The sequence below is a fragment of the Dipodomys spectabilis genome, unplaced genomic scaffold (assembly GCF_019054845.1).
Source record: "Dipodomys spectabilis isolate Male_0828 unplaced genomic scaffold, ASM1905484v1 ptg000609l, whole genome shotgun sequence".
Classification (NCBI taxonomy): Eukaryota; Metazoa; Chordata; class Mammalia; order Rodentia; family Heteromyidae; genus Dipodomys; species Dipodomys spectabilis.
Genome location: NW_024871286.1, coordinates 232,525 through 244,212, shown reverse-complemented (window position 1 = coordinate 244,212; position 11,688 = coordinate 232,525). Strand labels below are relative to the sequence as shown.

Sequence of the window (11,688 nt, the reverse complement as noted above, 5' to 3'; positions counted from 1 at the left end):
CTCTTTCAATGCTGGCCCTACCCTGTTCTGCCCTGGCCCGGCCCGGGCCTAACCCAGGGCCGCGCAGGGGCGGCTGCGGCTCCCCGCGGGCCAGGCTGGGACCTGGAGCCCGGAGCTCCGCCCCTCGCCTCTACGGACCTATCCTGTTCCACCTCTTCCTCTTTTCTCCCATTTTCACCATTCTGGCCAATCAGATTACTCCTTTCCATTAGAGGCCAATCCGATGCCTTGGCTTGCTCGCGCTAGCTGCGGGGCGGGGCGGGGATTCGCCAGGGGCGCTGAGAGGGTTTGCTGCGGGCTCCGTCAGCGCCCCGCGCCCCCGCCCACCGCTCCCGCGCCCCGCGCGCCGCCCCCACCCCCGCGCCGCCTTTCCCTCGGGGCGGGGGGAACCCCGCACCCCATCCCAGGGCCCCGGGAAGGAGCAGCCCCGGCCCGCGGTGCGCAATGCTGAGCGTCTGGAGACGACTGTGGCGCGGGACCCCGAGACCGCCCCTCCCCCGCCGGGACCGCCCCTCCCCCGCGGGACCCCGAGACCGCCCCTCCCCCGCCGGGACCGCCCCTCCCCCGCGGGACCCCGGGACCGCCCCTCCCCCGCGGGACGCCCCTCCCCCGCGGGACCGCCCCTCCCCCGCCGGGACCGCCCCTCCCCCGCGGGACCGCCCCTCCCCCGCGGGACCGCCCCTCCCCCGCCGGGACCGCCCCTCCCCCGCGGGACCCCGGGACCGCCCCTCCCCCGCGGGACCCCGGGACCGCCCCTCCCCCGCGGGACCGCCCCTCCCCCGCCGGGACCGCCCCTCCCCTGCCGGGACCGCCCCTCCCCCGCGGGACCGCCCCTCCCCCGCCGGGACCCCGGGACCGCCCCTCCCCCGCGGGACCCCGGGACCGCCCCTCCCCCGCGGGACCCCGGGACCCCCGGGACCGCCCCTCCCCCGCGGGACCCCGTGACCCCCGGGACCGCCCCTCCCCCGCGGGACCCCGGGACCGCCCCTCCCCCGCGGGACCGCCCCTCCCCCGCCGGGACCGCCCCTCCCCCGCCGGGACCGCCCCTCCCCCGCGGGACGGCCCCTCCCCCGCGGGACCCCGGGACCGCCCCTCCCCCGCGGGACCGCCCCTCCCCTGCCGGGACCGCCCCTCCCCCGCCGGGACCGCCCCTCCCCTGCCGGGACCGCCCCTCCCCCGCCGGGACCGCCCCTCCCCTGCCGGGACCGCCCCTCCCCCGCCGGGACCGCGGGACCCCGGGACCGCCCCTCCCCCGCGGGACCGCCCCTCCCCCGCGGGACCGCCCCTCCCCCGCCGCGGGTCGGTTGGCTGGTCGTCCTTGTTGAAACGATGACAACCCAGCGCCACCTCCCCAGGAAACGGCGCTAAAGGACACAGCCTGCCAGCGGCCACTTTCTGACTTTTCTTTGTTTTTATCTTTTGGTCGGTGGTGGGTCTCGAACCCTAGGCCTGGGCGCGGGCGCTCCACCGCTCGAGCCACTGCGCCACTTCCGGCTTTCTGGTGGTTTATTGGGTTTGAGTCTCGGGGACTCTCCTGCCCGGGCTGGCTTTGAACCGCGATCCTCAGATCTCAGCCTCCTGAGTAGCTGGGATGACATGACAGGCGGGAGCCACGGCGCCCGGCTTTTCTGTTTGGTGGTTTGGGACCTGGGCCAACCCCAGGTACAGGGCTCCCCCCCTGCGCTCGCCCTCCCCCGTGCTCCCCTCCCCGTGCTCCTCCCCCTGTTCTTCCCCCCTCCACCCCCCCCCCCGCACTCCCCCTCCCCCGTGCTCCCCCCGCCCTCGCCCTCCCCCGTGCTCCTCCCCCTGTTCTCCCCCCTCCCCCCTGCGCTCCCCCTCCCCCGTGCTCCTCCCCCTGTTCTCCCCCCTCCCCCCTGCGCTCCCCCTCCCTCGTGCTCCCCCCTGCCCTCGCCCTCCCCCGTGCTCCTCCCCCTGTTCTTCCCCCCCCCCCCGCCCTCGCCCTCCCCCGTGCTCCTCCCCCTGTTCTCCCCCCTCCTCCCCCGCACTCCCCCCTCCCTCGTGCTCCCCCCTGCCCTCGCCCTCCCCCGTGCTCCCCCCGCCCTCGCCCTCCCCCATGCTCCCCCCCCCCCGCCCTCGCCCTCCCTCGTGCTCCTCCCCCTGTTCTTCCCCTCCTCCTCCTCCCCTCAGTACTCAGCACCAGCGCCCGCAGGGGTCTGGGGTGGGCACCTGGTGAGAAGAGGAAAATGGGACCCTGGGCCGGGCTGGAGCCCACGGCCGGCCGCAGCTGCTGCCCTGTCCCGGCCTGCTTCCTGAAGGGTTAACGTTTTGAGGCTGTGACCACTTGATGCTTGTTTCTAGCAGAGCAACGCGTGGTGGTGATCCAAACACCTGGCTGGTTTGTGTGCCTTTATAACCCCTGTGAATCCTCAGCTCGGGGCTCTCCTCCTAGCTGCAGCCGGTCTAAATAAAACCTAAAACAGCTGTAGAATCTGACTCTCGGTGGTCTTCTTGGTGCGAGTCCTGTGACCTAGGCACAATACTTCCCTGTCCCCGATGTACCTCACTGGCCGCCTCTCTCTGGGCCTGGCTCCCCTGCTCCCCCCCCCCCCCCACCCCGCTGCGGGCCTCTCGGGGACCCTGTGTTCTGGCAATTTCCTTGGCTTCTGTGTCTGATGCCAGGGACCAGTAGAATCTGTGCGGCAAAGCTTTGTTCCCAGGCTCCAGATGGTGCCAACAGTCTGGTGAACAAACTGGGTGACATGTCCTACCATCCTCCCCTTTGCGTCGGAACCCCCAGGTCCCCCCACGGCCCACAGAGCAGGGCCTGGGGGAGGGTCTCTTCCCTAAGCCAGCTGCTCTCCCTGGGGACCCATCAGACTGGGGATAGAAGTCAGAGGGGAGGGTGTACGCGGGAGTGTGTCAAACTCTCCCCCACCTTCTCACTCAAAAATTTTCTGTTAGGGGCCGGCACGGGTGGCTCATGCCTGTCATCGCAGCTGCTCAGGAGACTGAGATCTGAGGATCTTGGTTCAAAGCCAGCGTAGGCAGGAAAGTCTGTGAGGCTCTTATCTCCAAGGAATCCACAGAAAACCAGAAGTGGTGCTGTGGCTCAAGTGATAAAGCACTAGCTGTGAGCTGAAGAGCTGAGGGACAGCGCCCAGGCCCCGAGTTCAAGTCCCATGACAAACCAAAAATAAAATTATCTTAGGGGTCCCACAGAGTGAACAAAATGAAAAAGTCAATACCTCTAGCCCAGAGCTGGTGATTCACGCCTGTAATCTTAGCTACTCCGAAGGTTAAGATCTGAGGATGGTAGTTCAAAGCCACTGGGGCAGAAAAGCCCAGGAGTCCCATCTCCAATTAATCACCGTAAAAACCAGAAGTGCACTGCTGTTCAAGTGGCAGAGTGCTAGCCTTGAGTCAGGAGCTTAGGGACAGAGCCCAGGCCCAGAGTTCAAGCCCCAGGATCACCAAAAAGAAAGGCCATTTGACTGGCAAAGGTCATGGGCCCCTGCTTACTAAATAGGTGTTCTACCACAGAGCCATGCACCCAGCCTGGCTTTTTGCTGGTTAATTGGAGATGGAGCCTCGAGGATTTTCTTTGCCTGGCTGACTTACGCCTTGATCGTCCAGATCTCAGCCTCCTGAGTAGCAATTTTCTCCTTGGGAGACAGTCCTGCTGGCAGCTCAGGCTGGCCTGGGTCTCCTGCCCTCCCGTGTCCATTTCCCCAGACCTGGGATTGCAGGTGTGGCCTCCACCCAGGACGGCCCTGGCATTCTCGATGCTTCTCCACCTGTGGGAACACCGGTATATGGGACTCAGCCTCTGCTACCATTCTAGGTCTCCAGACTCAGAGCGCCTTGGTTTGTAGGGTGAGGCTGAGGCCCTCACGTGGCCCTGGCCTGCCAGAAGCGGCTGGTCAGGGTTCAAGCAGAAGAGATGGGGTGGAGTGGGGGGTCCAAAGAGGTGGAAGAAAGTCGGGGTGCTGGAAAGGCTCCGTGGAGGAGGGGTTCGGGCCGGGCTGTGGCTGCGGTTACGCACTTAGGGGGTGGCTTGGAGGGAGTCAGGGGCGGCCCAGATTGACCTGGGGGGATCCCCGCTGCCGGGAGGAAGGTGGGGCAAGGCCCCCCGCAGAACCTCACGCACCCGAAGGGCCACGGAGGGAGCTCAGGGGCGGGGCCATGGCGACACTGCCACGCCGACGCGCCCGCCCCGCCTGCCGCAGAAGCCCCGCCCACCGGCGAGGCCCCGCCCACCGCGGCGCGTCGGCCCCGCCCCGCGTCGCTGCGTCGGGCGCTGTCCGCGCCCGGGTGCTGAACCAAGATGGCAGGCGACGGCCGGGCCCCGGCGTGAGCGCTGCGCGCGGTGTCCCGGCCCCGCGGCCGCTGACCGCCCCTCGGAGCCGGCCGCGCCCAGGCCGCCGCGGCCCGGCAGGGCGACATGTCTCTGCTCTGCGTCGGAGGTAGGGGCGGCGCGGGCCTCGCGGGGCGCGGATGCGGCCGGGCGCCCGGGGCATCGGGCGCGCCGCGGGCTTGGCGGGTCGCCGGGGTCCTGTGGGGACCGTGGGCGCGCGGCGGGGAGCGGGGCCTCGGCCGGGGGCGCGGGCCGGGCGGCTGGGGCGACCCCGGGGCCCTGGGGGGGTCGGGCGCGGGGAGGGTCCCACGCCGGGACCGGAGAGCCGGAGCGCGGGAGCCTGGGCGCGGAGCCCACTCCTGGCGGCCCGGAGCGCGGCCCGCGGCGTGGCGGGAGCCGCCCCCGCGGCGGAGCGGAGTCCCCGCGCGCCCGCCGCGGCTGCGAGGAGGGCGCGGACGTGGGGCGCCGCTATTTTGGGGCCCGCACGCCATCTGCGCCGAAGCCCACGCCCAGCCCCGCGCTCGGCGCCGGGGGCGGGAGCGCGCGGACCCTCCGCCCTTGCGGCTGGGCGCGGGGCGCTCCACCCCGGGCCGGGTGGGGGTGGGGTGTGTCACCGAGCCCGGCGGTGCGGCTGCGGGAGGCCGCGCGCGCGTGTGTGCGGGACCGCACGCGTGCGTGCGCCGCGGGGCGCGGGACGGACTGGTCCCGCGCCGGGCCCGCCCCCGCCGCCCCTCCCCCGCTCCATTCACAAACCCAGCCCCGCCCGCTCCCCGCGCTCCCCGCGCTCCCCGGGGCCGGGCGCCGCGCCGCGTGGACGCGGCTGTTCTTAAAGGGCCAGCGGCCGGGTCCTCAGAGCCGCTGGTCGCCTGGCTGGGGTGGCGGGAGGAGGGTCCCGGGCACGAACGCCGGCCGTCAGGTCTGGAGCGAGGCGCGGGAGAGCCGAGCCCCGGGCACCCCGTGGAGTAGGGGGGGGGGGCCTCGCCTCCGGGACCTGCGCCCGGGAGGAGGGGGCTCCGTGCCCCGGGCCGCTGCGCGGCTCCCGCAGCCCGGCGTCTCCAGCGGGCTCGCGCGGGGAGGGGTGCGGGGGGGACACGCAGGGGTGACACCTCACCTCCAGCTCTGACGCAAACCGGAGGTTCGGCTGCGGGGGCGGTGGAGGGGGGGCAGCCGAGGGCGAGGCTTCCAGAAACAGCCGCCGGGCGCAGGGCAGTGGGCTCGCCCCCAGCGGCTGCAGCAAGGAGGGGAGAGGCCGGGGAAGGATGGGGGCCGACCCTGACCCTCCCGCAGCCCCGCAACCTGGCGAGCCCGCGGCTGCCGACCCGCCTGGCCCTCCGGCCTTCCCAGCGGGGCCGCGCCCGCAGCGCGCCGGGGCCTGGGAAGCAGAGACCCGGGGCACCTGTTTATTGAGGGAGCCCGAAGGAGGACGCGGGTCCCCAGCCGGCCCCCCTCCCCGGGCGCGGGCTGTCCCGCGCCTGCAGCCGCGGTTTCCTGAGCGGCCGCCGCCGGTGCCAGACCCGAGGCGAAGCGGCCGCGTGGGCCGGGGACTCCTGGGGTGCGCTGCCCGCCCGCGGGGGCCAGGACCCTCGTTCCCGGCCCGGCCCGCGCGCAGAGCCCGAGGCGTCCCTCACCTCGGGACCCCAGAAAACCAGCGGGACCCGCCCCAGGCCGAGGGGACCCCCTGCAACCCGCAGGCCCCGGGATCGGGGTCCCTGCAGCTAGGACTCAGGGTCACCGAGATGGGAAACAGCCCCGCCACACAGTGAAACCGGCCGTCCCGACGGGACGGTGGTCGCCGTGGGCCGCGCCCCGGGCGGGAGCCGGACGGCAGGAAGAGGGGAGCGTACGGGCGCCGGCCCCCCGCCGCCCCGCCGGGCCCCGCCCCCGCGACGCCCCGCCCCCGCGACGCCCCGCCCCCGCGACGCCCCGCCCCCGCGACGCCCCGCCCCCGCGACGCCCCGCCCCTGCGTGACGTCAGGCCCTCCAGCCTCAGCTTATATATAGCTTCGCGCCGCCGGAGGCCCCAAGCTCTAGGCCAGGCTGCGCTTCCCTTCCCGGACCGGCTCCAGCCGGAGGCGGTGCTGAGGGGCCCGACTGGAGGGGGGAAGGAGGCCGCGCCCCCTCAGACCCGACCGCCCTCCCCTCAGACCCCACCTCCCCTCAGACCCCCCTCCCCTCAGACCCCCCTCCCCTCAGACCCCACCTCCCCTCAGACCTCCCCTCAGACCCCCCCTCCCCTCAGGCCCCCCCTCCCCTCAGACCTCCCCTCAGACCCCCTCTCCCCTCAGGCCCCCCTCCCCTCAGCCCCCCCTCCCCTCAGCCCCCCCTCCCCTCAGACCCCCCCTCCCCTCAGACCCCCTCCCCTCAGACCCCCCTCCCCCCTCCCCTCAGACCCCACCTCCCCTCAGACCCCCCTCCCCTCAGGCCCCACCTCCCCTCAGACCCCCCCTCCCCTCAGACCCCCCTCCCCTCAGACCCCCCTCCCCTCAGACCTCCCCTCAGAGCCCCCCTCCCCTCAGACCCCACCTCCCCTCAGGCCCCACCTCCCCTCAGACCCCACCTCCCCTCAGACCCCACCTCCCCTCAGACCCCCACCTCCCCTCAGACCCCCCTCCCCTCAGACCCCCCCTCCCCTCAGACCTCCCCTCAGACCTCCCCTCAGACCCCCCCTCCCCTCAGACCCCACCTCCCCTCAGGCCCCACCTCCCCTCAGGCCCCACCTCCCCTCAGACCCCCCTCCCCTCAGACCTCCCCTCCCCTCAGACCTCCCCTCAGACCCCCCATCCCCTCAGACCCCACCTCCCCTCAGACCCCCCTCCCCTCAGACCCCCCTCCCCTCAGACCTCCCCTCAGACCCCCCATCCCCTCAGACCCCACTTCCCCTCAGACCCCACCTCCCCTCAGACCCCACCTCCCCTCAGACCCCCCTCCCCTCAGACCCCACCTCCCCTCAGACCCCCCATCCCCTCAGACCCCACCTCCCCTCAGACCCCACCTCCCCTCAGGCCCCGCCTCCCCTCAGGCCCCACCTCCCCTCAGGCCCCACCTCCCCTCAGACCCCCCTCCCCTCAGACCCCCCTCCCCTCAGACCTCCCCTCAGAGCCCCCATCCCCTCAGACCCCCCTCCCCTCAGACCTCCCCTCAGACCCCCCATCCCCTCAGACCCCACCTCCCCTCAGACCCCACCTCCTCTCAGACCCCCCCTCCCCTCAGGCCCCACCTCCCCTCAGACCCCACCTCCCCTCAGACCCCCCTCCCCTCAGACCCCCCTCCCCTCAGACCTCCCCTCAGACCCCCCATCCCCTCAGACCCCACCTCCCCTCAGACCCCACCTCCCCTCAGACCCCCCCTCCCCTCAGACCCCCCTCCCCTCAGACCCCCCTCCCCTCAGACCCCACCTCCCCTCAGACCCCCCTCCCCTCAGACCCCCCTCCCCTCAGACCTCCCCTCAGAGCCCCCCTCCCCTCAGACCCCACCTCCCCTCAGACCCCACCTCCCCTCAGACCCCCCCTCCCCTCAGACCCCACCTCCCCTCAGACCCCACCTCCCCTCAGACCCCACCTCCTCTCAGATCCCCCCTCCCCTCAGACCCCACCTCCCCTCAGACCCCACCTCCCCTCAGACCCCCCTCCCCTCAGCCCCCCCTCCCCTCAGATCCCCCCTCCCCTCAGACCCCACCTCCCCTCAGACCCCCCTCCCCTCAGACCCCCCTCCCCTCAGACCTCCCCTCAGACCCCCCCTCCCCTCAGACCCCACCTCCCCTCAGACCCCACCTCCCCACCTCCCCTCAGGCCCCCCCTCCCCTCAGATCCCACCTCCCCTCAGACCCCACTCCCCTCAGACCCCACCTCCCCTCAGACCCCCACCTCCCCTCAGACCTCCCCTCAGACCCCCCCTCCCCTCAGACCCCACCTCCCCTCAGGCCCCACCTCCCCTCAGACCCCCCTCCCCTCAGACCCCATCTCCCCTCAGGCCCCACCTCCCCTTGGACCTTCCTCAGATCTCCCAGCCCCTGGGTTACTCCCCCCACCTTGGCCCATCCTTTCTAAGGCCCTCTCTTCTGATTCTCCTAATTTTGTCCCCTGAGCCCACCTGAGGGTAGAGCCTTGGACAGGTCTCCTGTTGCCTGTGTGCCCAAATGAGGAAGGAGGGAGGAGGGAAGGGGGTATGGGGAGGACACTCCTGAGGAGCAGAGTGTCTAGGGAGACACCAGTGTACTGTGGAAGGACTCTCCCCACGCTCCCTTCTTGACTGTCCAGTGGTGGTTAAAGCCTGGGTGTTCTGGGGAGCATTGCCATTATCCTAGTATCTCACACATGCTTCTGTGAATTCCCACATGTGTGCGTGTGTACACACGTGTGTGCATGCCCAGTGTCACGGGGATGAAATGTTGACTGACCCGCATTTAGAGCCTCCAGCGTCCCCTGGGAACCGGAGTTGGTCTTCATGGGCTGCAGTCAGGTGCTTTTGTGAGCAAGGCGATGGGTCAGGGATGAAACTGGGCCTTCTCCCCTTGGGCAGAGCTCTGACCCAGGGTGCTACCCCTCACCTCAGCGTGCACCCACTCTGTATGTGTCCCCTGGACCTGTCTCCTTCCTTGTTCCTGGGAGCCAGAGCAGGGACAGGGCAGACCCCGGCTTGGGGCCACTCTGGTGGCCTCGGGCCCCATGTGCAAACATCAGACATGGCCAACACCAACAGGGCATTTGCTTTGGATGGTGGTGGCATCGGCGGGGTGGGGGGCGCAAGGGGGAGGGGGGGAGAGAGGAGGGTGTGCTGGTGGAGAGGGTCTGGTGTGGGCCGCAGGGGTGGTACCAGGAAAACTTCCAGGAGATCCAGCACCGGGAGGAACTTGGTGCCAACATGTGAACAGCTTCCAGCCAGTCCTTGCCTAGCCGTTCTGTCCCACATTTTAGTTCTGAGCTCCAAGCCCCAGCATTTGGGAGGACAACCGAACCACACAATTGAGGGAGAGATGCCCAAGACACTCATTTGAGGGGAGCATGGGGGTCTACAGGGGTGACTGCTCCCGAGGTCCAATTTTCTTCTGCCTTGGGGGGCTGGGTTCATCTGTCTGATGGCCTCTTCTTTCCCTTTTTCCCCTCCTCCTTCCCGTCTCTCCTGTTTCTCCCCAACTTTCCCTGTCTTGTGTTGTCTGCTCTCCTCTCTACATCTCCTGTCTCTGCCTTTACTCCGTCTCTGTCACGGTCTGTGTGTCTCCCTCTTTCTCTGTCTTCCCGTCTCATCTCCCTTCCCTATCTCTGTCTCTCTCCACAGTCAAAAAAGCCAAGTTTGATGGTGCTCAAGGTAAGTGGCCTCTTCCTGCCCTGTCTCTGCACCTGTCTGTCTGTCTCTTAGGGAGGTCAGGAGGGTCCTGGACCTCTGAGTCCACTGGGCCTGCGGAGGGGATGTGGGAGCTGAACAGGGCCTGGCGTTGGGCGGGATCCAGAGGCTTTGTGTGGTCTCCTGTCCTCTGCCTCTGGTAGCCTCGCCAATGGCAATCTGTTAGGCACAGGGTTTTTGTTTTTCCTTTAAAATTTTATTTTCTGCTCTACTGGGCTCAGATCTAGTCACCTGAGCATCCAGGACCACAGTTCCCAGTGTGGATGCTGGTGGTGGGGTCAGCTGGGACAGGGAACCCAAGGCTAGGCACTAACACTGGCTCTGCCCGCTGTCCCCACCACAGAGAAGTTCAACACGTATGTGACGCTGAAGGTGCAGAACGTGAAGAGCACCACCATTGCTGTGCGTGGAAGCCAGCCCAGCTGGGAGCAAGACTTCATGTTGTGAGCCTCCCCTCCCCTCGCCCCTACTATCCACTACCTCCACTCGCAAGGCAGCCGGGGTGGGGGGTATTTTTAAAACTGCGAATCACAACTTCTCACTCCTGTGTTCCAAACTCGTCTCTGTCTTGTCAACCTCGGGATAAAAGCCACACTCCTCCCGTGTCTCTGCCAGTTCCTTCCTCTCCTTGGCTCAGCCCCAGGTCCCTGCAGCATGCTACGCCCACCCCCCCATCCTCCACTGCCCATGCTGGGCTGCCCCGCCAGGCTGCTTCCTGGGGGCTCCTAGGGCCTTGACCTGGGTGCCACAGCCCCCCTCCCCCAGCGCCCTGACCCCTGGTGTCTCCAGAGCTGCCACACTGTGAGCCCCAGGAGGGTGGGCTGGGAAGCTTCTGTCCCCACGGTATGGGTCAGGCCATGTGGTCTGGCAACAGTAGCTGAACAGCAAATAGTTGAGGAACGAATGAACCCGTGACCTGTGTCCGGGCGTCCGCCTGGAGCCATGAAGGGCCACAGGGGCCCTGGCTTGGTTTATAAAGGCACCTTGGTCCCACTGCTGCGGATGATGGCTGAGACAGTGTGTGGGGAGTGGGGTGGTCCCATACTGCAGATGAGGACAGGGAAGCCCAGAGAGGTAGAGTCACTGTTCAGTGACACACAGCCCCACAACCCTAGCCCCAACATCGTTACATTCCCTCCCCCGGCCATGCACTTTGGGGTGAGGCTCCATGGAGGCAGATGTGCAATTGGGACTTGATTGGACTCAGCACTGGAAAGGCACCCCAAGGGCCTCATCCTGGGGTATCAGGGAACTATAGCATTTTCCACACATTCTCCAGACTGTCAGTGTCTGAGGGTCCCAAGATCCTTATCAGGATGGAAGTCCTCTTTCCTCACAACTTCTTTTTTTTGGGTCCGGTTGTGGGACCTGAACTCTGGGCCTGGACGCTGTCCCTCAGCTCTTCAGCTCAAGGCTAGCGCTCTACCACTTGAGCCACAGCGCCACTTTTTGCTTATGTGGTGCTGAGGAATCGAACCCAGGGCCTCAGGCATGCAAGGCAAGCGCTCTACCACTGAGACACCTTCCCAGCCCTTTCCTCACAACTTCTGATCCTTCTGTGATGCTCTAAGCCTCTTCCTTCCCTCTCAGACCTCCACTTCCCTTCTATAGGGCAAGAGCCCTGTGTTTGTTAGTTGTTTCCTGTCTCAGGTGCCTCAAGGCCTGGGTTTGGTTACAGGAGGCTGTGTGTCCTTGGGTGAGTGAATGAACCTCTCTGAGCCTCCATGCCCTCCCATTCCTCTGATACCCAGTTCCTCTGTCCTTAGTGAGATCAACCGCCTGGACTTGGGGCTGACTGTGGAGGTGTGGAACAAGGGCCTCATCTGGGACACCATGGTGGGCACTGTGTGGATCCCACTGCGGACCATCCGCCAGTCCAATGAGGTGGGTGTCGTGGGCGGAGTGTGGGGAGGGAGGTCCTGGGCCAGGCAGGGTGCTCCTCCCCACAGCCTCCTTGAACATCTGAGGTGTCCCGAAGGGCTTGAGCTCCTTTCCCCTTGTTATCCTGTCTTGTCTCCGCCCAGGACTGGCGC

The 11,688-nt window shown here is 68.4% G+C and overlaps 1 protein-coding gene across 4 annotated transcripts in view; it reads left to right on the top strand.

The window, feature by feature from the left end:
• The first annotated feature begins 4,402 nt into the window (after positions 1 to 4,402).
• The window catches only part of Unc13a (unc-13 homolog A), a 40,847-nt gene continuing 33,561 nt past the window's right edge, over positions 4,403 to 11,688 (top strand). For all 4 annotated transcript variants that reach the window (XM_042671228.1, XM_042671229.1, XM_042671227.1 and 1 more), the window contains exons 1-4: positions 4,403 to 4,424; positions 9,590 to 9,619; positions 9,999 to 10,098; positions 11,422 to 11,539. In XM_042671228.1, the coding sequence (XP_042527162.1) occupies positions 4,403 to 4,424; positions 9,590 to 9,619; positions 9,999 to 10,098; positions 11,422 to 11,539 (270 nt within the window). The remainder of the gene's footprint in view (positions 4,425 to 9,589; positions 9,620 to 9,998; positions 10,099 to 11,421; positions 11,540 to 11,688) is intronic.